This window comes from Macadamia integrifolia, chromosome 13 (genome assembly GCF_013358625.1).
Source record: "Macadamia integrifolia cultivar HAES 741 chromosome 13, SCU_Mint_v3, whole genome shotgun sequence".
NCBI lineage: Eukaryota > Viridiplantae > Streptophyta > Magnoliopsida > Proteales > Proteaceae > Macadamia > Macadamia integrifolia.
The window spans coordinates 11,704,280-11,729,029 of record NC_056569.1 but is presented as its reverse complement, the minus strand read 5'-3'; the positions used below and the strand labels follow the sequence as shown (position 1 = coordinate 11,729,029).

Sequence of the window (24,750 nt, the reverse complement as noted above, 5' to 3'; positions counted from 1 at the left end):
GAAGAAAGATGGGAGATGGACGAAATTTGGAGTGATGATGAATATATAGGAAAGCTTCTGAATGGAGACATCTACTTTTTGGCCATGAAGTGTTGTCCCGCTCGTTTCGATTTATCAATTGTTTTGTTAACAAAAAAAAATCTGTCTCAAAACTGATGAATTAATCACAATGCTCCAATCCATAGCCTAAGTGCTATAAACAAGAAACTCCCGACCAAGACAATTAACCCAATGTTTAACAATTTTTTGGACAATAATAAATTTGTTCTTTTATAATTAAAAAAAAAAAAAATCTCACAATAAGAATGTGGATCTTGTTCTTCTAAATTGTTGTCTTATCAAGGTAAGTTTGTAAATAGTATTATTACCTACTGCAAGCATATTAGAGTAAGATGTTAAATCAAAATCCTAATATCAATAGAAGAATTAAGAAACATTATAACATACAATAAACAAAACACAAGCAGGCCTAAAGTAATGGAGATGAGCGTCAAGAAGCCAGGCTCCGGATGGGAATTGGAACTTCTATTGTATACAACACTAATAGTAAGAGTGATGGGACCTTTGTATTGTAATGTTATTGCTAGGTTAGAGGTCAATCTCATATATAGCCTTTAAGCCCCTTAATTCATCATAGGAAGACAATATTTTATAAGATCCCTCAATATACCCACCATATACATATACTTTAAACCCAAATTAGAAATTTTTCTTACATATGGATTTCCTTAAGGGTGAAACAGGGCTGGGTTTCTTAAGACCACAACCCAACCCTATAGGGTTCTCGCTCAAGCCCAACCCTAGGTTGACCCTGGCTGACTTGTATTTTTTTTTTTTTTCCTACAAAGGATCACAAATGTTAGGCCTATACTTACCAAGGGGGGGTGGGGAGATATTGAGACTATGGCCAGCCCTTGTCCACCCCTAATCCATAAATTTACAACAAACAAGGTTATCAATTTGGTTATAAGATAAACCTTTTAATCGCTGGCATCACCACATCTCCCATAAATTGGATAGACCAAAATTTGGCCAATTCTTCATGATTGCTATTGTATCTAAAGTTTATATCAATGCATGACAGGAGACACAAAGACAACCTATATAAAGAAAATGGGGGAAATATTTTGGCCATTTGGTCATCTTAACTCAATAGATAAGAGTATATGGCTTATGTAACACATTATGTGGGTAAAAGTCTACAAACACATGATGCGAGTTGAAGTCATACAGACAGCTTGTATAATACTTGTGTAACATATGATGTGGCGTGTGTAACCCACGATGCAGGCCTAAGAGAAGGGGAACACTATCACTAAACAAAATAGTAGATCAGAGTTAAAATCGAGTTGGTCTGGGCTGGGTTTAGGTCTTAACCCAAGCCCAACTCAACCCTGGTCAAGGTTGGGTCAGGTGACCCTCATAACCAAGTTAGACTAGGTTCGAGCCATCAAAGCCAAACTTACACTCCCTAAATTTCCTTATTCTGAGTGTTGTGTAGCTATTTAAACAGAATTAGACATATCTCCTCCCTCTCCCATGCATGCGTTACAATTCCCGCCAAGAACCTATGCTAATACAAATACAAATCGAGTGATCTGAAACCAATTTTTAGAACCATGAATATGTGTTTGTATATATGTGTGTGTGTGAGAGAGAGAGAGAGATTGGCCCAGATTGGTCAAAAATAAGAAATTTTTTTATGAACCAAAGTCGAACCATTAGAGTTAATGGTCGGTTTGATTTGAGTTTTCCAGTTGGTTTCAATTGGTTTTAACTGTCACATTCGAATTTTTCACACTCCTCCTAGAAAACTTATTCATGAGTTTCGTCAACGAACAAGACTGACACTAAAAACCATGGTGTTAAAACTCAGATAGGATGGTTAGGATTGCATGGATAGGATCGGTATCAACCAAGACTAATCCATTATCTTCACCAATCCTATGATTCATTAAGGAAGATATAAGGGTAAAATGGTAAAAAAACCAATAGTTTTTTTTTTTTTTAAACAAGGTTAAATCCATCACCCAGTTATCATGTATGGGAAAGAATGTTGGTCAATTAAGAAATATCATATTGTGAAGCAATGTATAGCAAAGATGATATCAAGATGGATGTGCAGAAAAAGTAGAAAGGATGAAATAAGAAATGAACATATTAAAGCTAATTTGGGAGTTGTCCCGATCAATGATAAGCTCCACGAAACTCATTTGAGGCTGTATGATCATGTTCAACGGAGGCCTAGGGATGTCCCAGTAAAAAAAAGTGATGATTCTGATTGAAGGAGGTAAAAGAGATAGGGGTAGGCCTAAAATGATCATAGGAGAAATTGTGAGGAATGACATACATAGTTTGAACTTGTACCAAGTATGACCTCAAATAAAGCTTATTGGAGAGCAAGGACGCATGTAACCCATCCCATTTAAGTGAAGTTCTCCTGCTTATTAGGTTATGCCTCGTTTTCTCTTACTTTTAACTTTCATTTGTTATTGTTTATTTTTCATTTCTCATCTTTTCATACGCCTTTTCAGTTTGTGCCTCAGTGCCCTCGGCTGAAACGGCTTTAAATCTTGAACAATAATGGACAAAATTAATTATTATCATTACCTTGTCAAAGCCGTCCTAGCTCAGCTGGTAGAGCGCGTGGCTTTTAACCACGTGGTCGTGGGTTCGATTCCCACGGACGGCGTTTTGTTTTCTGTTTTTTTTTTTCTGCAAAAGATGAAGCTCCACTGCTGCTCTATTTCTCTCTCGTCTCTTCCTCTTCTCAATCATATAACGGTTTCGATTCCTAAAACCCCATCAATCATCTCTGCAACAATATCCTCCTCCTCTTCTTCTTCTTCTTCTTCTTCATCATCATCATTGTCAACAAGGACGAGAAGAGCTTTATCTCTTTCTGTTCTCTCTTCTACATTTACACTATTTATCGTCTCTGATTCTTCATCCAGAGCTGCCCCTCCTGAGTTTTCAGAGCTCGAAGGTTCTGGTGGAGTGAAGGTTTTGGACCTTCGAGTAGGTGATGGGGAAGTACCCGTCAATGGAGATCAGGTAACTCAATTCTATTGAATATTTTGGCAGAATTACATGTTTTTAAAGAACTTCAATTAGTTTTCTCTTGTATTTTTCATGATTTATGATTACTGCTTCATGTAAGCATATAAGAGATGCTTTCTGTCAGGTATTGTAATGAGGGTTGAACACTTGAATGTTTATCAACTACACCTCAAATGTGATTTAACTGTCCTTCTGGGTTTTATAAGTTTGGAGAATGAGAAGTTCCTCTTGGACTTATCTTTTGACTAAAATAATTCTTCAAGATAGTTAAAATTTAAAATTCTGTGCTCCACTTAATAAAGAGATATAATTATAACAAACTGTGATATATAAGTATTGACTATCAAGCAGGGATCTCAAAGTTCTTAAACCGGGCTTATTGTCTGGCCATCGGAGTAGATAGTTAATTTGGTACTTTAAATTCTCAATCTTTAGGATGGAAAAAAGAGGTCAGGTTTGTCTTTGGCAATAATACTATGTTCGAACCCATGGCTACTGAATGGGCGGCCAAAATATTTGTGAATCTCTTCCAAGTATGTTTCAGCTCTAAAGCCTAATGACATGTTGCATAAAGAGCCAATATATTGCATAGTTTTTCAAAGGGGACTGCATAGATAATGGCAGCCAAATAATTAAAGAATGTTTGACAGGTATATTTTTCACTGATATAAATGCAATTGACCTTGGCCTGGGTTAGACAACAGAATTTATTCTGTAGTTAAATCAGTTGGCCCTATATGATTTAGATTGTCTGGCTGGTGATTTTAGATCTCCATGTGGCATTAAACGCACACTTGAAACCTGCAGTATCATAACACAAAACATTTGTCCTTGGAAGAGCTCCAAATCTTGAAAGAACTGATAAAGGCCTTGTTCCTGATCAACATAGCTTGAAAGGGCAACTTCACTATATAAGTAATCTCTTCTGGAAAGTAGGCGTGGCCATCTTGAAGTGAGGTTCTTAAATGCTCTGATCTATATTCCTTGTTTATGAAAATATGGAGAAAGTTTTTAAATTGGTGAATTTAATATCTGTATTCTTAAATGTAGTATTTCATTTTCAACCCACATGAAAATGGATTTTAGATTAACATATATGATGTGTGTCGTTTTAACTTTTAACAGGTTTATGTGGAACAGATGTGGTATCTTGCAGAATACCAAATGGTTGTTTTGTTTGGATGAAATGACTTAACTGACCTCAATTTCACTTTTGGTTGTAAAGGTTGCAGTCCATTACTATGGAAGGTTAGCAGCAAAACAAGGATGGCTCTTTGATTCAACTTATGGTCACAAAGATGAAATGGGTGAACCGATTCCATTTGTATTCATACTTGGTTCCGGCAGAGTAAGCTCAGAAGATAAATTGCGATTTCCTTTGTTAATAACCGAATTTGCACTGTTTATGCTTTGTTACGGCATACTTGTGATAGCTGTCACTCCAGAAAAAGGCCTTAAAGTAGATGGTGGGGCAAAATGCTAATGGTTTACTTCATTGTCCCAAAACCTTCCTTTAAGGAAATGGCATAAGCCCTCTGACCCTACAAGAGTGCCCAATCTTCCGAGAGTTGGCTGTAAAAGACTATCTCAGATTTATATGTCAAAATAACAATAACGCTTCCTTTTCCACACCCCAACCCCACCCCCCCCCCCCAAAAAAAAAAAATAAATAAATAAATAAATAACGGATATATAAACAACATTATAGAAATTACAGGTGCCTCATCTGTGAAAGCACACATGGTTAGATACTATAACGTCTACCACCCCCACCCCCCACTAAGGGGTTTGGGAAATTTCTTCGAATCACCATTTGAAACAGCTCTTCAAACTTCGTGGGTACTGAAACTCTACAAGAACCCATATCTTTGTGTAACTAAACAACCTTTGCAATATGCCCATCTCTTGTTTTCAACTGCATCAATGACTTGAAATACTCTAAAAGAAGGTTGATTTTCTTTTCTCGATTGCATTTCTATTGCCTCCTTTCCTCTTATTACTTAGTTTTCTCTGGTTTCTCCATGTCCTTTATCACATTCAAAATACACGTAGACTTTTCCATTAGCACTGAAAAAGGACTCATAAAATGAGTTGAAATGGTGTGATCCTGTTTCACCATGGGTCTTATAGAAGGCTTTCTTACTCACAACCTATCTTGGGATATTTTTGTAATTGAATTGGCTAGGGTTTATTGGGTCTAAGGAATTTCAAGAAATTTCTTGACCTTGATATTTGGAAATGACTTGTGTAGGTCATTTCAGGCATTGAAACAGCTGTGAGATCAATGAAAGTAGGGAGTATCCGTAGAGTCATTATACCACCAACCCAAGGATACCAGAACACATCGCAAGAACCCTTGCCACCTAACGTATGTATAAATTCCCCTCCCCATTTCTTTTGCTGATTATTTTGCTCTCTTTTAGCTCTTGAATTCTGTAAATAGAAGAAGATAAAGATCTTGTAATACAATGTTTATGGATTATATTAGGTTCATCTATCAAGCTTAATATATTCAATTGAAAAAATCAAATTTCAATTGCTGTGCTATTGCTCGAGTTTTATACTTTTATTTCCACTTGATGAGCACAATCTGAGATAAGATTGTTCCTTACCTCATTGTTCCTTCTTCTCTATGGAAAAAAAAAGGGAAGAAAAGTTTCATTACTGATGCAGAATGGTGAAAGAAACAGAATGTCTTCTTGTCATTTGAAGGAAGAAATTAGAGAACATAGATAATTTTGTAGTAGTCTTTCAAATTAATTAGTTGTTTAATTCTACACTTGTATGCATCTCTGGTTTGTTACTCTATAGTTTATACAGTTTATTATGTTTGTAGGCTATGTGATTTAATTCTCCATTGATGCTAAAGCAAGGTTTGCTTCTTCTTTTTGGTGAGGTACAATGAGTAACCAATGGACAACTGTTGTAATGATGCAATACAACATTAGGGTTTGAAAATCCTTCTCTGTTACCCTTTTAGGTCCTTATTTCTGGTTCAGTGGTGTTGATATATCATAACTTTACTCAAAACAATTTCCTGGGGAGACAGGGGAAGAGTTGATGTATCATATTGTTAGAGCAAATACCAAGAAATACGAAAACAAATAGATAATAGATTTGCACAACACAAAGATTTAACGAGGTTCACACACCAGTGTGGTGTGCTACGTCCTCAGGCGAAGAAGAAGATGTTTCACAATGCAAAAAAGAGATTACACCCAAGCAACGACAAGAAAACTTGCCCTGAAACCCTAGCTCGAAAAAGCTCCAAAAAACAGTACATTATATACTCCAAGTCGCGGGTCGACCCATCGGGTCATGGTCAATCTGGTCCAACCCCTCTATTACCATCACAGATCTCAAAAAACTTCCCATTCGGGCTGCCACCAAAATATGTCAGAGCTGGTCAATCTTCAAAACGGGTCAAGAATTCGAGACAAACTTAACACATATCATTACTCTCAAAGCCTTCTATGACAAGGGGCACCATGTGTCAATACAAATAGATTAATTTTTTCTGTTATCCATCATTTGATTGCTTTTGTTTCTGCCCCAAATTTCATTCCTCTTTATTCTAGAAATGAGTGTTATTGATTGATTAATCACGACATTGCACTTGTTTTATTGAAGCAAATGTATTGGGCAAACAGTTGCACGCACCGGAGGTTCTCCCTGTAGTTGCATGGATCTTACACACTCTGCTCTAATCTCAGTTGATTAAAAGTAGCACTAAATTTTGCAGCGCTTCTTCAATAGATAGCCCAAAAACGAAGCAATAAAATCAAAGTAAACATAAAGCCAGATATTTATGCAATTGGGTTTTATGGCCTATGTACATGGGTTGTTTTCTGATCTTATTCTTTAGTCTTTATCTTGAGAAAGATGAGAAACAGTACAATGTAGTCTAGTTTCTATACAGGACCCAAACCCTGGGTACAACTGCTCTCTTCATATTCTCTTAAACCTGGAAAGTACAACTATGCTGTACATTTTAATTGTTAGTGTTTCCACTCCTCGTAAAAAATTGACCGAGTCTCATAGTAACTCTTAGTATAAAAAAAAAAAAAAAAAAAAATTTGATCGAGTTTCCTAGTAAAAAATTGACTTGAGTCTCCTAGTAACTCTAGACTACGTCACAGCCCTTAGATTGGATCTCTTTCAGTAGTTGGGATAAAAGACATTCTTCAGAAAAAAGAACAAGCGTTAAACTGCAATATTTTATCCAATTGTATCCAATATCCTCTAAAAGTAGTAACAAGTACAGTTTGGGTGAAATCCATCTTGATTGAGTGCCTCACCCAGTCTAACAAATCTGATATCCAACCTCAGATTATTGATGATCGACCATTCAAATTATAAACTCTGCATTAGCGTCAATCTTGGTATTGGTTGAACTCAAGTCTTCTCATTCCCATGCAATACCGTAACCTCTATCCTTATTCTCACCTGACCAATATAAATACATACATACTTCACTAACCATTATGCCTGCATTTATTTACGCTGTTAGAATTCCAGAATCCTGCAAGCAAACCAAGAAAAGAAGAGAAGAAGAAAAGAAGAAGACAAAAGAAAGGGAAGAGGCGAGAGCACAAATCAGTCCCAAGGGGGGAACTAACCTGCGGCTTAGACCAGAATAGTCGACCGCAGGTCAGTCCCATGATATATATAGCATTCAACACTTGCGCAGGGACACGAATACCCCCTAATACATAATAGCATGTGTTGGGACAAAAATACCCTTACTCCTAAAACTCAACACTCCCCCTCAAGCTAGAGCATATACATCACCCATGCTCAGCTTGGTACAACCACTGCGAAAACTAGGAGCAAACAAAGACTTAGTAAACATTGCCAACTGATCTGAGGAAGGAACAAACGGAGTCTTGACTAACATCTTAAGAAAAGCATCACGAACAAAGTGGCAATCCACTTCAATATGTTTAGTTTTCTCATGGAAGACAGGATTACTAGCAATATACACAGCTACTTGTTTGTCATAGTACATCTCCATAGGCTTGTTTATTGGAAAACCCAACTCCAAAAGTAATGACCGTAACCACATAAACTAAGCAGTGGTGTGAGCCATAGCTTTGTATTCTGCTTCCAACAAAAGTACAATAACCTTTAGTGGACCTACGATCACTATCAGAGCCAGCCCAATCAGCATCGGAGTAGCCAATCAGATCCATATGCCGATTAGGGCGATAGATCAGCCCTTTACCAGGAGTACCCTTTAAATACTGAAGAACATGAATAGCTGCATCCCAATGTGCTTTCTGAGCAGACTGCATGAACACCAAATTTCTGGTGAGGCCGTGAGGGTCCATAGGGATATCCACAGGTTTGGATGCAAGCATCCCAGTATCCGACAAAAGATCCAACACATACTTCTTTTGAGATAAACTGATTGTAGAAACGCAACCCTAAAACGATGCAGAAGATAATGGAAAAACAAAACAAACAATGCACACGGATTTTACGAGGTTCAGCAAGGTTGCCTACGTCCCCGGTGAGATGAGATCCTGCTTCACTATCAATGGAGAATAGGGTTACAGCGCTCGTCCTCACACCTCTCAGTATTGCTTGCATTACAGAGAAAGAAACCTTCGCTACAGATATATAGCGAAAAAATCCCAATCCGGATTAAACTACAATTGCCCTCAAATAAAAAATTCGAGCGGGGGGCTGCGCTCCCCTACACCCCCTGCTATGCAGGGGGGCCTCCTGCCCCCCTTGTAACCCCCACGGCCCGCTAACCAGCTAGTGGGACCGTCGTCCTGCCTGTCTAGGTGCTGCACCAGTACTCCCTGGATTAAACTGCGACGGAATACAAGACATCATACACCAACATTGATCCCCTTCTTGCATCTAACCACTTCAATCCTAAGAAAATAATGAAGTTGGCCTGAGTCTTTGGTCTGAAAGTGTTGTTGCAAGTACTCCTTAACTTTAGAAATTCCTGCCCCATCATTGCCAGTGAGGATAATATCATTCACACAAACCACTAAGACAATCAATTTATTACCTCTGTGATGAACAAAGACAGAGTGATCAGAATAACATTGGGAAAACCCACAAGTTACCATAGTAGTTTAAATTTGTCAAACCATGACCGAGGGGACTGTTTAAGTCCATAGAAAGCCTTGTGTAAATGACACACTCGACCTCTATTCTCCCCCTGAGCAACATACCTAGGAGGTTGTTCTATATACACTACTTCCTGCAGATCACCATATAAAAAAAAATTCTTAATATCCAACTGAAACAATGGCCAATCATAGTTAACAGCAAGAAAAATAAGAAGGCGAATAGAGTTCAGCCTAGCAATAGGAGAGAATGTCTCAAAATAATCAACCCCATATGTCTGAGTATACCCCTTGGCAACTAGACGGGCCTTCATCCGCTCAACAGAGCCATCAGAATGATACTTAAGAGTATAAACCCAGCGACACTTCACCAAGTCCTTACCAGGAGGTAAATCTACCAGGCTTCAGGTGGCACAGTTCAAGAGATCATCCATTTCTACATCCATGGCAGTTTTCCATCTAGGGATACTCAAGGCATCAACATGAGATTTGGGAATGGTATGAGTAGAAAGGGATAATGTAAGACCATGGATAGTTGATGGAAGATGAGATAAGGAAACAAATTTATCAATGGGATACACAAACATATATTTTTTAGTGCAAGTGCGTGTACCTTTACGATGAGCAATTGGTAAGTCATCAGGGACAGGATTGGATTGGAGCTTCACCAGAGGAGGGCAATAGTGGAGGTAGCGAATTGGCTGGAGTAATAATATCACCACTGGGCTTTCCGAGCTGCTTCTGGCGCTGATAAACCTATAGAGGAGGTGGGATGCTGGCACTAGGGGTATTAGGGAAAGGAATGAGACTAGGGATAGGAGGTGGAGCTCGAGAAGTCCACTCGGTCCCGTGCTGGGATGCTTGGGAAGAAAAAAAAGGTGTGCCTTCAAAAAAAGACACATCAACACTAACAAAATTGCGGTGAGTGACTGGGTCATAGCGCCTGTACCCTTTCTGAGTATGGGAATAACCCAAAAAGATGCATTTAGTGGACCTAGGAGATAACTTATTAGACAGAGCATGCAAGTTATGAACAAAACAGACAGCCAAAAACACGAGGAGGAACCGAAAAACTGGGCAAGTTGGGAAAAACAATAGAAAAAGGAGATCGATCGGAAAGAACTGAATATGAAATGCAATTAATTAAATGACAGGCAGTTAAAACTCCATCACTCCAAAAAGATTTCGGAACATGCATATGTAACATAATTGCCCGTGCTACCTTAAGGAGATGTTGATTCTTGCACTCAGTCACCCCATTTGTTGAGGGATATAAGAGCAGCTAGTTTGGTGTATCATCCCACGGGCAGTACAAAAATCAGAAATCTCATTTTGGACATATTCTAAAGCATTGTCAGAACAAAAGATCTTAATTAAAATGCCAAATTGAGTTCTTATTTCATTATAGAAAGTCTGAAACATAGATAAAAATTCAGATCGATCCTTTAACAAGTACAATAATGTAAGACGAGAGTGGTCGTCAACAAAAGTCACAAAATATCAAAACCTAAACCTATTGTTGACTCGACAAGGACCCTAAACATTTGAATGAACTAAGGAAAATAAAGACGGACTCCAGAGCACAGAGCGAGATGGGAAAGACACACGATGATGCTTTCCTAACTCACACGCTTCACACTCTAACTTTGCTATAGACTTAAAACTAGGAAATAAGATTTGCAACCTAGATAAGGACAAATGACCTAAACGACAGTGCCATTGGAAAGGAGTCACATCCCCAACGGCTGTAATAGCAGCGGAAGTAGCAGGAGTGCCACAGTAGAGAGAATATAAACCATCTTTTTCATGCCCTCCACCAATCGTCTTCCTCTTGTGAAGATCTTGAAAAACACAGTAAGAAGAGAAGAAAGTTACTGAGCAATTTAAGGACTTTGTTAACTGACTTACTGAGAGAAGACTTAATGGAAATTTGGGAACATGTAACACAGAGGACAAGTTAAGTGAGGTGGTAGGTGAGATAGTACCATGACTTCAAACAGGGGTTGAAGCACCATTTGAAAGAACAACAGATGTAGATGTGGTACTAGGGGAAAAAGAGTTAAACATGGATGACTTACCAGTCATATGAGCTGAGGCCCCTGAATCAATAATCCAGGGGGTAGAAGTAGTGGTAAGAAGGGCTGATGTACCTGCTTGTGCCAAGGTAGCAGTGGATGTAGATGCACCATTAGATGTATTAGAGTCAAGAGTCTGCAACCGCCTTAGTAATTGATTGATATCAGCACGTAGACTGGTGGGAATCTCCTGAAGAAGTCCCTGGTTTAGTATCATTGGGAGATACCAGGTCAGTACCATCATCTGACACTGCATGATTGGCTTATTGGGTTGCCCACTCTGGTTTGCTATGCTTTGCCTAACAAGTCTCTACAGTATGGTTGGGCTTCCTATAGTAAGAGCATTGGTGAAAAGAATGATTATATTGCTGTCCACGATCAAAGTGTTGTCTACTAGAACCCCGTCCACCAAACAAATGGCCTCCCCCACGACTTCGGCCATGTCCACGGCTAGCAAGAAAGGCTGAATTGTCTTTAGTGAACTGATCAGATTTTGTAGAAGATGTGATGCACTGAAGGTGTGAGTAAGTATCATTCAGTGTAGGGACAGTGTCGCCAGCAAGTAAATGACCATTCACTGCCTTCAGATCATTATTCAAGCCAGCCAAGAACTTGGAAACAAAGAATTCATTACGCTGAGCTTTGAACTTTTCCATATCTGTAGTTAAGGGCTAGAAGACATTGAGTTCTTCAACCATTCCCTTGAAAGCATGTAGTATTTTGATAGAGACTTGTCAGATTGGCGAAATTGGAACAACTTCTCATAGATATCATAAATACGAGTCATATTCTTCTCCTGGGAGTAGGTTTCCTTCAAATCATCTCATACCCCTTTTGCAGTAGTGTGGAACATGACATTGGCAGCGACATCTGGTTCCATTCTATTCCACAACCATATCAAAATTAATGCATTTTCCTTCATCCAGTCATTATATCCCTTATCAGTGGACTGGGGAGAATCAAATGTAGTATATTCAAGTTTATCTTTGGCCATAAGATAAACCTTCACAGATTGAGCCTAAAGTAGGTAGTTCAAACTTCCTTTGAGCTTGATAGAGGTAATCTGGACATTCACATTGTCCGAGGAAGATGTAGCAGCAGCAGTGGTAGTTTTGGTCTCAGCCATGAGGAACAAAAAAAAAAAGTAGAAAAGAAAGGATTGCTAATGTAGGGCCATATTATCAAGACCGGATCTCTCCATAGTCATCACCAAACAAACAATCACCGGTAGGGTTTAGGGTGTGTATTACAGACCATGGGGCAAAAATCGATGAAGTATAAACAACCCTGTCAAAAATCAGTCTTCGATTGTCAATTAATAAAATGAGTAAAGAGGCATTATCTAACACCCATGTGATTTAAACCATAGTAAACGCAGCAGTAGGCGGTTGCACACCAGAGAGGTTACCGGAAGAATGAAGTCAACAGAGAAGAATGTATAAACCCTAGGTTTGATCACAGAGGCTCTGATACCATGTTAGAATTCCAGAATCCTGCAGTCAAACCAAGAAAAGAAGACAGAAGAGAGGGCAGAGGCGAGAGCACAAATCAGTCCCAAGGGGGGAACTAACCTACAGCTCAGACCAGGATAGTCGACCGCAGGTCAGTCCCATGATATATATAACAATAAACACTTGCTCAGGGACAGGACTACCCTTGTACCCTGCACTGATAATGCCCTAATACATAATAGCATGTGTTGGGACAAAAATACCCTTACTCCTAAAACTCAACACCCACAAATACCTTACAATGTTTTTCCTGAAGGTGATTTCAAGATCTGAAAATTTGGAACTGGATTTTGGACAATTATAGTTTTTGGAGGTCTCACAATAAGATTAATTTACTATATGGGCTTTGGCTTCAAATGGAACTGGATGTAGCTGTTCATTTCAATGATTCTTTCTAATAAGGTTTATTCAAGTGTTTTGGAGGCATTTTAACGTGGCAACATGCTCGCCCATTTTTCTAATTTTACTATAGTGGTAGAAACTCTTAGTTTTTGTTCGAAAGTGGGTCATAGGATTGAAGGATTATAGTTGAATGAAAACTGTTGTTGTAATATGTTAGAGCAAACACCAACTAATACGAAGAAAAAAAAGAGAGACAAGTTCGCACACAACACAGATTTAACAAGGTTCACACATCGATGTGGTGTGCTACGTCCTTGGGTGAAGAATAAGATGTTTCACTATTATAGAAGAGACGTTACAATGTAGATTGCTCAAATACACTCAAATTGCGACAAGAGAACTCGCCCAAAATCCCTAGGTCAAAAAACCCCCCAAATTACAATGCGTGCTCAACAAGATGATAATACATTATTTGCTCATCCAAGTTGTGGGTCGATCCATCGAGTCACGGACCAACCCCTCTGCTCCATCACAGATCTCAGAAAAAATTTCATTCGGGTCATTCTTCAAAACGGGTCAAGAATTAGAGACAAACTTAACATGATATAATATGTACAGTTCTCTGGGGGCAGTCTTACTTTGCAGATCAACGTGAGAAAGTTTATTTCAATATGAAGTTTCTACTTTAAAGTGATATCATGTTTCTGTCAACTTCTAAGAATCCATATCCTTTTGACCTACCAAAATAAAAATTGTTGCTTTCTTTTTTTTCTGGTTTGGAGGGGGAGGGGGTATGACCGGTTGGGGTTGAGAAGAAGAGTAGTTTTCAACATGAAGAAGATATCAGAGCAGCAGGACCCAATTGTAAGGATATGGAGATACTTTTATCAGAGAGTGCTGTACCCATGATGTGGCAACTTGCAAGAGTGAATGAAGTGTTCCACTGCATCTCCATTACAATAACTGTATATCTATTTCTGTTCTATGTGTCATCGCATCTCCATGATGTGGCAACTTGCAAAAGTGAAGTGATCCACCGCATCTCCATTTCAAAAAGTGTATATCTATTTCTGTTCTATGTGCCACTGTATACTGGTAAAAAATGATGATAAATTGACGTGTGAATTTATCAACGATTTTAAGAAGAATCATTTTGTCGATTGGGGTTTAAGCTGGAGTGTGTCTTACAAAGGGACAAATGGGTGTGGGCTTAATACCTATTAGGTTGATCGGTGATGAATGAGGCCTGGCCTGTAAAATAGCCATGGAGATGTGGAGTTGCAGACAAGGACAAAACAGCTTATGGAGAAGAGCAGTTGCCATAATGGAAGTGTAAAGACAATAGAAGAAAAAGAGAGTGAGGGAGAGATAGAGACCTGTGAGGTGTGCCAATCGATTAGATTGGGGCTGCCCACATTCATTCATTAAATAGAATAGCCAATACAAGTCCTATTAGGAATAGGAAAGAACAAAATAGACCAAAATAGGAAACTAATACTAATTGCTAACTTCTAATCATATTCAGTCCTAATGGGACAGTCCTAATAGGATTAGGAAAACCCAAACTCACAATCCTAATAGGACTAGGAAAACCCAAGGGACGAGTAGACTCCTCCGTTCTCTCGATAGACTTCTAACAGGAAGTAAAGCCCTTGGTTGGACAAACTAGACATAATAACTTTAGCCAATGTACAAGTCTCAAATGGTGGCAAGATGTTAAATTGCAATTGCTTATAGAGTTATAGGATGTGTGGCTTGTTGCTCATGGCAGACCTGCTACTGGTGAGAGGCTGAAATCTAAAGGAATGGTCGGGCCAACCAGGTGCCCGAGTTGTGAAAGAGAGCTAAGTAAGGCCAGGTTAAGGTGGAGCCAGAACAGGTGGATTGGCCAGATAAGCTTTTATCTTCTCGAAGTTGAATCTATGGTCGGGATAGAATGTATGCTTGTGGGAAGACACTTTCTCTCGATAGACTTCCAACAGGAAGCTTGGTTGGACAAACTAGACATAATAACTTTAGCCATTGTACAAGTCTCAGATGGTGGCAAGATGTTAAATTGCAATTTCTTGTAGTGTGGATAGAGGTCATAATGTATGCTTGTGGGAAGAGACTTGTAGAAGTGCTCCTATATTTTGTGGCTTTTGAGGAAGGTGTTTGGTTTACCAATTTAATGTAGTGGAAGGCACATCAATGACAAGGGTGATCAGCTTAGTAACTAGCAAATGCACTTTTAACAGATTCCTGTCTGTACCCAAAGAAAAGTCAAGTAGGTTTGGTTGGACAAACTAGACATAATAACTTCAGCCATGGTAACTAGGGAGTTTTTTTTTTTTTTTCTTAAAAGAAGGTAAGAGAATGTAGCAACCCAATGTCTCACCAAAGGCGGCTTTTCTCTTCTTTCTTTTTTAAATTTTTTATTTTTCCTTTTTCGTTCCTCCAAGATTTTCCTGGACAAAAGTTTATTTTGTCTCATGAATCTCTAGGATTAATACATTATACCCAATATGTGTTCCCTGACGCAGACTGCAGAAGGAACTGTAAATAAATTGCAGATCCAGTGTAATTTTTCTATGTAGTAAGCTGCCATTTGTGAATCACTCTGTACAGTGATGGGTCATCCACTGTGACATCAATTTGAGGTGCCACTTTTCTGTCTCCTTTGATGCCATCAAGTACTCCAATCTTGCATGGCTGGCAAATGGTTTCTGTAAGCCAGTGTAGATTCTCTGTGAATGGGTTGATAGGAAGGAAAGGAATTTATGCTATCTTTGAGGTGGAAAGTATTTGTTCCTTGCTTCCTTGGGCTATCTATCCTTAAAACTGTAGGCCTTATAATTTGAGATGCTTTAGTGTGAATGGGTTCAATCATCCTCTTACTGCTCTTATGATTTTTTGTAGGGATTTCATGTATTTGGTTTAAACAATGCAATCTTGTTTTGGGGCCGACTTGTTTAATAAAATTCTTTCCAAATCAGATTGTCTATAAAGAGAAGGGAATTATGTTCTTATACATAATAGTCATTTCTTTTACTAATTCCAAGATGTTTATATAGCTCTTTGTTGTATCTTGCTCTTCAGTTTTTTGACAGACAAAGGCTGTTTACCACCATTTTCAATCCAACACGTCTGGCTAATGGAGAAGGCTCAACATTAGGAACTCTGGTATTTGACATTGAGTTGGTCAGCCTACGGCATCAGTGAGGTCAACTGTCAATATTATAGAATCAGTATTTTATGCAGACGCAGTTATACAAGAATTTGATGATGTAACCTGGTCATCAGTGCTGTTGAGTTCTTGAATTCCCCAAAAGAAACAGAGTAAATATGTAAATGAATTTTTTCATTTTCCTTTGACTTGAAGGGATGAAACCAAAAACAAAGACAGTAAATATGTAAAATATATTTTTTTCCCCCCTGTAAGTGATGAGATAAAACGGTTAAGTCCCATAAGTTCCATTGAGTTTCTGAAAGCTGAGAAGAAACAAAACTAAAAAAATAAAATCTATACTCCTTTGCTTTTTAATTGAAGGAATGAAAAAGTTAGCATAAACAATAAAAATGTAACTTTTTTTTTTTAAATCGAAGGAATGAACACATTAGTGTTGCTTATCATTTTCCCACTTTTACTGGGATGAAAGATGTGCTCTCTGTTTCTATCTAACTAAACAATCCATTGATCGAAGGGGAGGAGGATTATAGATAGTAAATGTATTTCTCTGGAGATTAAGGATTGTTATACTTCCCGTAGGACCCATTACATTCACAGGATTAATTACAACTTGAGCTGCTTGGCAGTTACTCTAGATTCCTGATTGTTCGATTTTCTTGATGTTGGGAATTTACAATGGTCCAATAGGATAATTTTCTTGAGATGTGTTTTTCATCATGTTAGTTAGAATTAGCTACTTTTATTCATTGGGGGGAGAGGGAGAAATATCTATACCTGGCTACTTCTCTCCCAAAGGAAAATGGTTGCAATTAACCAAATATAATACTGGGGCCAAGGGTCAAGTTGGTTTTGTTTACCCTAACGGTGTCAATTGGTTTGGTTTTGATTTTTGTTTTTGGTTCAATTCAGGACACAATATGTAAAATCGAATTGAAATCAAATAATTTTCATAATATCAAATGGAAACCAATCTGATTCGGTTTGGTTTTATTTGGTTCCTATTTGGTTTTCTGTATTCAGTTTCGTTTGGATCATATATGGTCTCAGTAGTTTGGTTTAATTTGTTCATTTTGTTTGGTTCAGTTCTTTAATTTAGACGAGGATTGGGAATGTCTTGTATTGGCCTTGAAGAAGCAAGACATAAAAGAAGAAACAAGAAGATATGTTGAAGTGCAAAAGATAAGTGAGGAAATTCAGTAGTCAGAAAACATAGGCAAAAGAGGCGAAGTGAAAACTGGAATCTTACAATTGTGTTTTGGCCTTTGAGGGTTTACAATGGTTTAGGTTAGGTTAATGAGTTGCACTTCATTTGGTTCTATATAATTCAAAATGACGGTTTTTAGACAAAAAGTGAGATGAAAACGAATGGAGTTCAAATTAAACCAAGATTGAACCAATTTTTTTTGGTCTGATTCAGTTTGGTTTTAAATGACCAGTTATAGTTTTTAGTTCTGGTTTTAAATTGACACCCTTCTGTCTTCTGCTCACTCATAGCCTAGGTATCATAGACATTGTCACAACAAAAAGAGCCTCAAGTAGAGAAGCATCTCAATTGGCCAAAACAATAAAAAAATCTCAATTGTCCTCGTGCATAGCACTTAAAGTAGGGAGGATTGAGTGTTCCCACACCAAAGGTCAAGCGAGAATCTGTTGACTAAGGGGTTTGGATGGTTCAAAGAAGGTATCATGCAACAATGGGGTATTATCAATCATTCGTAAGTAGAGGGTCGACATCGGTTAGAAACAAAGACATCACAGCAAAACCCCATAGAGAAATATACAATTGTGATCACAAAAAACTCCTTCGATGCCCACAGGACCAGGACAACCAAGGCAAGATGCATCTACATTAGCTTTAATATAGTTTTCTCATGGAGGACACCATTGGACTTGGACAGTATGAACAATTGGAGTGATGGAAATAGGATTGCAGAATTCCATAACCAACTGATGACTTCGGTAGATTATGGAAGAGATGGAACTAGATGTGGATCTGAAGACTATGTCCAGATAGGATGGCCATAATTGCCAGATAACGCTTGCCATAAGAGAGGATAACCAATGTCTTCTAATTCTTGAACCAGGTTAAAATAGAATAGCTGAGATTCAATCTTGAATAGAGTTGGAATTGGAAGAAAGAGAGCCAAAACCAGAATCATTCCAAACCGAAGCGGAGAAATTAAAAGTGAGGAAAAGATGGTTCGAGTCCAAAGGTATTATTCCACAAAAGGGGCACTGGTCTTGGAGAGAAAGGCCTCTCTAATTGAGCAAGTTTGAAGAGGGACCTTATTCCACAGAACCTTCCAAATAAAGGATTTAATCTTTGGAGCTATAGTCATATGCCACATTCTTTGCCAAAAGGGATGAAGAATAACTACTTCTCGAGAGAAAGCAAGAGGATATGCAGAGGCAACAGAAAATTTACCGCTAGCAGTTGGGGACCAAATGAACTCATCAGGAAGAGGGAAGAGTGGTAATGGGATGGCTAAGATACCCTCTGCATAATCTGGGGGCCACCAACTATTCACCTTCGATACATTTCAGCAACCCATATCAGGAATGATAAAATCTGAGACAGTCCTAGGAGCTGAAGCAGGAAGTGGGAAAGGAGTTGTAACCATGGCCGATACGAATGAATAATCCTTTAAGAAGAAGTGATCGGCCATAGATAATCGAGTTCCAACCCCAAGATGCTGGAGATGAACATTGAGCCTCAAGAAAGGAACAATTGGGAAAATATTTAGATTTCATCAATTTACCCCAAAGAGATAAAGGAGAATGAAGCAGTTCCCAAGCTTTTTTAGCAAGCAAGGCTTGGTTCATAGAACGGGGAGACTTGATATTTAACCCTCCTGACTTCTTTAGGAGTGTAGATGATAGACCATTTCACAGTAGGAATGAGTTTTCTGTCACCATTGGACCAAAAGAAACAACGAGATGCACTCTCCAAAGAATCCAATGTAGAAACTGGTATGCGAAAGCAAGGCATATAATGCTGAGGAATTGCCGAGAGGGTTGCTTGAATGAGAGTTTGTTTACCCGCAGCACTAAGATATTTGGTCTTTGGTAGAACACCTTGTAATACTTACGGAACAGAATGGCTATCCTGAGTTCGAGGCCAAGTCGTCCTAGAATTGGTGAGACGAGAGAAATGGGATGATGAATAATAATATTATATTCCCCCCTACTATTACAGCTATTACATGCATCACTTAAATAAACAAAGTAACAACTGAGAATATAACAACTAAAATATACGTGGAGAATATGGAGAACATGTACGTGAATGTACGTGAACGATCTTGGTCTGTGAATATGGCATCTATTAAATAAGAAGAGAGAAAATATATATCATATCCATAGATCAGGGTTGTTCACATACATTCACGTACGTGAATACTCTCTCTAACCATTACACCTAGTGGTTGTTGGGCTGTTGCCAAAGGAGTCATGACATCTTCAACTGCAGGAACCTCGGATGAAGTGGGAATGAGTGATGGCACCATATCATTCCTCCCATCTTCAAATTGAACCTTATCCTCAAGGTTCAGACTCAACTCAGCATCGTTCGGAAGCGTGACATAGCTGTTCTGGGATCTCCGCGGAATGGCTTGAGGAAAGAGATGTGAAACACCGGGTGGAAGGCAAAGCTGATACGCTACTGCATCAATACTGTCTGTAATCTGGTACAGCCCATAGTAACGCTTGACGAGCTTGATGGAAGGACTGTGAGTGACGGACGATTGGCGATACAGCTGGAGTTTAACCAATACCCAGTCGTCAACCTTGAACTGCAGATCAGTACACTTACGGTCAGCTTGGAGCTTCATCCTTAACTGTGATTTTTCCAGATTGGTTTTGAGTTAACGAAGGATAATGTCACGAGTTCTAAGCTCACGGTCAACTGGTTCGTATCTTGGATCGAATGGAAGGTAATCTAGAATGGCTGGTCATGGTCGACCGTAGAGAGCTTCGAACGGGGTCCTTCCAATAGCCGAGTGGAATGAGATATTATACCAATACTCTGCCCAATCTAAGTGTGCGAAGCACTGCTGAGTATGGTCCATGCAGAAGCAACATAAGTATTGCTCGAGGCAGCGATTTCGAACCCCTGATTGCCCGTCGGTCTGTGGGTGGTAGGCGGTGCCCATCCGAAAAGTGGTGCCTTAACGAAGAAAAAGCTCACGCCAAAAGATGCTGAGGAACTATGGATCCCGATCACCGACAATGCTCCTTGGTACCCCATGCAACTTTACAATATTGCTAACGAAAACTTCAGCCACCTTCATGGCAGTGTAGTGTGGGGCTAAGGCTACAAAGTGGGCATACTTCGAAAGCCGATCAATGACGACCAAGATTTCAGTTTTGCCATGCGAATTGGGCAATGCGCGCAGTAATAAAATCAAGAGCAATGTCCTCCTAGATGCGAGTTGGAATTGGCGGAGGTTAAAGAAGCCCTTGCGGAGACTTGGTCGTATACTTGATTTGCTGGAAAACAAGGCACTCCGCGACCCATCGACGCACATCCTTGCGTTGGCCTCGCCAGAAGAAACTTTGTCTGATGCAAGCATGTGCAAGAACCTAGAGTGACCACTTACGGGAGATGAGTGAAGTTCCTTAAAAACCGTGGCTTTGAGGTTTGAGCTTGGAGCCAAGTAAATACGGTTTTGGAAGTAGATGATGTCTCTTGCCAACTGAAACTTTGGGTATTGTTCTAGAGTTGTTTGAATCACGCCAACTAACTTCTTAGCTTCTGGATCGGACTGGTGTTCCAAGCGAATTTGTTGCAGAAGATCAACATGTGGGGCTGATATAGCTGCGAAGGAGGAGTCGGTGCAGCAAGACAGAGCGTCTACTACTACGTTCTCTCGACCTGGTTTATAGATAATCTTGTATTGAAAACCCAGCAACTTCTGTTACCAATAATGTTGTTCGGGAGTTTGGATCTATTGATCCATGAGATGCTAAAGGCTGCGATGGTCTATGCGGATGATGAACTCACGCCCCAATAGTAGTGACGCCAACGTTGAACTGATTTAGTAATGGCAAACATCTCCTGAGCATATATATAAAAGAAGCTTGTAACCGTGAGGAAAGGACCTTACTGAAATATGCAAGAGGATGACCACGTTGTGATAAAATGGCACCCATGGCAGCTCCCGAGGCATCCGACGACAAACTGGATGTCAAAATTTGGGAGGCTTAAAACAGGGGTGGTGGTAAGTGCATCCTTTAAATCTCCCAAGGCAAGTCAGCGGCATCACCCCACTGGAATGCATCTTTTTTTAAGAGAGCAGTGAGTGGAGTTGCAAGAGATGCGTAGCCACGCACAAAACGACAATAGTAACCTACTAAGCCGAGGAACCCACGAAGTTGCTTGATGGTAGTAGGCTTGGGCCACTACTGAATTGCAGTGATCTTGGCTGGGTCAATGGCGACTCCATCACAAGAGATGAGATGACCCAGATTCTCAATTTTTTCCCGCCCAAAATTGCACTTGGAAAGCTTGAGAAAAAAATTATTATCACTGAGGACTTGGAATACCTGACGCAAGTGACTAAGGTGGAGATCCTAAGTAGCACTGTACACCAAAATATCGTCGAAAACACCAATGCAAATATTCAGAGAAACGGCTTCAAGGTCGAGTTCATCGTAGCTTGGAACGTGGAAGGGCATTGGAGAGTCCAAACGGCATTACGAGGAACTCGTAGTGACCCTCATGCGTGCAGAATGCAGTTGTCGGAATGTCGGCTGCATTAACTCGGATTTGATGGAAACCAGATCAAAGGTCAAACTTGGAATAGAATTTGGAGCCATGGAGCTCGTCAAACAATTCTTCAACCATTGGGATCGGAAAATGGTCCTTCACAGTGACGACATTGAGAGCTCGATAGTCGACGCAAAATCGCCATGAACCATCTTTCTTTTTTACAAGGAGAATTGGAGGGATAAAAGGGCTAGTGTTGGGGCGGATGATGCCATCAAAGATCATGTCCGACACCAATTTCTCGATCTCTCTCTTCTAAAAATAAGGGTATTTGTAAGGTCAGATGTTCACCGGGGAGGTCCCTAGTTGGAGGTGTATGCGATGATCAAATGGGCGTGGTGGGGGAAGGCCATGTGGCTTATCGAATAGTGAGGAGAATTCATGAAGGATGATTGAAATTGTAGGGTCGGGTACGATGGGGTTGCTAGGTGTGGGGCCGATGACCCACATGTGAAAGAGAGAAGCCACAGAAGTTGTTTGAAGACACCGCCTTAATTGTGATGGTTGGATATATTGGAGAGCAGGGGATAGTTCTCCCAAGAATTTGATGGGCTTTGAATCCTACGTAAAGGCCACAGAGAGTTGTTTGTAATCAAAAGTTACTGGCCCCAAGTTTTGAAGCCACTGGACGCCCAATATGAAATCAGCACGAAGTAATGGGAGAACAAATAAATCCAAAAGGAAACTGGTTTCATCGATTGTTAATGGAACTTGGGCGCAATGACCGACACAAGTGAGGGAGTCTCCATTCCCCAAAGTAACGACAAAGATAGTCTCAGAGTTGATGGGAAGATGCAAATGTCTAGCAATTCGTTCCTGAATAAAATTATGTGTACTTCCGCTGTCGACCAAGATCTGAACAGAGAGGTTAGATATGCGACCAGCCAAACAAAGGTGCGGAGTGATGGATGTCCGGCCAAGGCATGTGTTAGGATTTAAAATGTAATCACAAGCGTGCGGATCAGAGTAGCTACGGGTCAAACACAGAGAGAGCAGCCACTTTATTTTTTTTTTTCTTCTTTTAATAATGCGAAAGTGAACCAATTAATAATGGTTGTGATCTAATTCTAACTACCGTCCTAAACATATATATCTAAAATAACGTCCTAATCATTTGTCATCTAAGAATTTAAATATGCAAGTCACCAATTACAATTAAATAAATAAATAAATAAAAATAAACACCCCACGCAATTAAAAAACAATGAAAGAAAAAAATGTTGAAATAAAAATAAAGTTAAAGAAAGGGAATAAAGTTAGAGAGAGGCTCACAAGTAAGTTTCTCTACTTAGCCTGAGGGATGCATCATAATATGAGCTTCCCTACTTGACCAAAGAGTCTCTCTTACAAGGGTTACTCTACTTGGCTTTAGAGAAAGGGAGACAATTAAAACAAAAACAATAAAATTATGGTTCTATGGCAAGGAAAGGCAAAGCCAACACATACACTAGCCATGAACCTTAGGGGAAAGGGGAAGCAATAATGTAATGACTAAAGTTAAAATCTTAAATCAAGAAAGAAAGGGTAGTCAGAAGATGGAATGAGAGGGAGGAGAGAAGACTATTGAAGAAGCCTACCTACCGGAATCAATGCTTGATCATGAAAGCTTGGGTGTTTTGAGATACTGCCAACCCTAAAAACCAGATCTGGAATGTACCAAATCTGAAATTTCTAGGCCTGGAGAAAACAAATCTTGAAAAAAAAAAAAGATGTTCCACGACTCGTTTTCTTGTCACCTAGATATAAGCCTAGAACTATAACTTAAAAATTACAACTCAATTGCATAAATCATAAACATAAAAGGTTGAATAAAAATAAAAGAGTGTTTGCATTAATTGAAATAAAAAGCTATTACAAAAGCGATTAAAGAAAAAATAAAGAAGAACTAAAACTAAAGAGAGTGAGAGCGGGAGAGAGAGAGCAACTAAAGAAAAAAAACCCGAGAAGAAGAATGAAGTGTCCCTCCTCCTTTTACATGAGTTGTCTTTATAGAAAATGGGGAGGTAGGGTAACAAATTTCTCTTTCTTAAAAGGGAGAAAACCACAATTGGTAGGTGAGATCTTTTGAGACCAAAAGTGTTAAGGCGGAGGAGAGAGGAGAGAAATAAACTTGGAAAATTTTCCTATAATTTTTTTACTTATTTTCTTTCCTTTTTTTATTTATTTTTTTCTTCTCCCTCTCTTCAAATCTTGTGGACAATCTTCTGGTGATGATGTGGAGGAGAGAGAAGATTTGGATAAGATTTATTTCTCCCCTTTTTTTCTTTTCTTTTTTTCTTTTCTTTTTTTCTTTTCTTTTTTTCTTCTTGCACAAGAAACCCCTCAAACTTGAGACCTCCTAGTGAGCAAGGGAATACACCATAGCTCACCAACTATACTAGGTAGTCATTGTTGGAGAGATATTACGCTCGATAATGTTTAAGGCATTTAAAATACAAAACTTACAAAAAAAGAGTAAAACCCAAGGTAGCTCCATTCTAAATATGTAAAAATGCATACTTTATTACTTAGATTTCACACATAAATGTGCTCATCAGCATGGAAGGAAATTTCTGGTTGGTCCAAGGGTGGGTCTGGTTCATGGGGGAATGGATCAGGTTCTAGTTTAGGTCGGTGTTGTGGATTTGGTGCTTTAGAGAGCATGAGATGGAATTGAGGTTTACACCGATGAGTGCGCGAGAATTTCTCATCACAGTTGAAATAAAGGCCCTTCTCACGATGAGCTTGCATTTCATCG

At 39.2% G+C, this 24,750-nt stretch overlaps 2 protein-coding genes and 1 non-coding gene across 3 annotated transcripts; 2 read left to right on the top strand and 1 right to left on the bottom strand.

The window, feature by feature from the left end:
* The first annotated feature begins 2,619 nt into the window (after positions 1–2,619).
* TRNAK-UUU lies at positions 2,620–2,692 on the top strand. The gene has a single exon. It is a non-coding gene; the product is annotated as a tRNA-Lys (tRNA).
* Positions 2,674–16,600, top strand: LOC122059430 (peptidyl-prolyl cis-trans isomerase FKBP17-1, chloroplastic). The gene is made up of 4 exons (XM_042622209.1): positions 2,674–3,054; positions 4,286–4,408; positions 5,312–5,428; positions 16,156–16,600. Exons 1-4 carry the CDS (start codon positions 2,725–2,727, stop codon positions 16,276–16,278), a joined length of 693 nt encoding a protein of 230 aa, XP_042478143.1. The 5' UTR covers positions 2,674–2,724; the 3' UTR covers positions 16,279–16,600.
* A 3,851-nt stretch (positions 16,601–20,451) lies between these two features.
* Positions 20,452–22,238, bottom strand: LOC122059014. The gene is made up of 2 exons (XM_042621722.1): positions 22,089–22,238; positions 20,452–21,159 (listed from the first exon to the last, which is right to left on the bottom strand). Exons 1-2 carry the CDS (start codon positions 22,236–22,238, stop codon positions 20,452–20,454), a joined length of 858 nt encoding a protein of 285 aa, XP_042477656.1.
* Positions 22,239–24,750: the final 2,512 nt, after the last annotated feature.

Coding starts and splice junctions, on each gene's coding strand:
- LOC122059430 (XM_042622209.1), top strand. CDS start 2,725: ATGAAGCTCCACTGCTGCTCTATTTCTCTCTCGTCTCTTCCTCTTCTC. Junction 3,055..4,285: donor TACCCGTCAATGGAGATCAG/GTAACTCAATTC, acceptor TTGGTTGTAAAG/GTTGCAGTCCATTACTATGG. Junction 5,429..16,155: donor AAGAACCCTTGCCACCTAAC/GTATGTATAAAT, acceptor CTTGCTCTTCAG/TTTTTTGACAGACAAAGGCT.
- LOC122059014 (XM_042621722.1), bottom strand. CDS start 22,238: ATGATCTTTGATGGCATCATCCGCCCCAACACTAGCCCTTTTATCCCT. Junction 21,160..22,088: donor ACCATTTTCCGATCCCAATG/GTTGAAGAATTG, acceptor TATTGGTAACAG/AAGTTGCTGGGTTTTCAATA.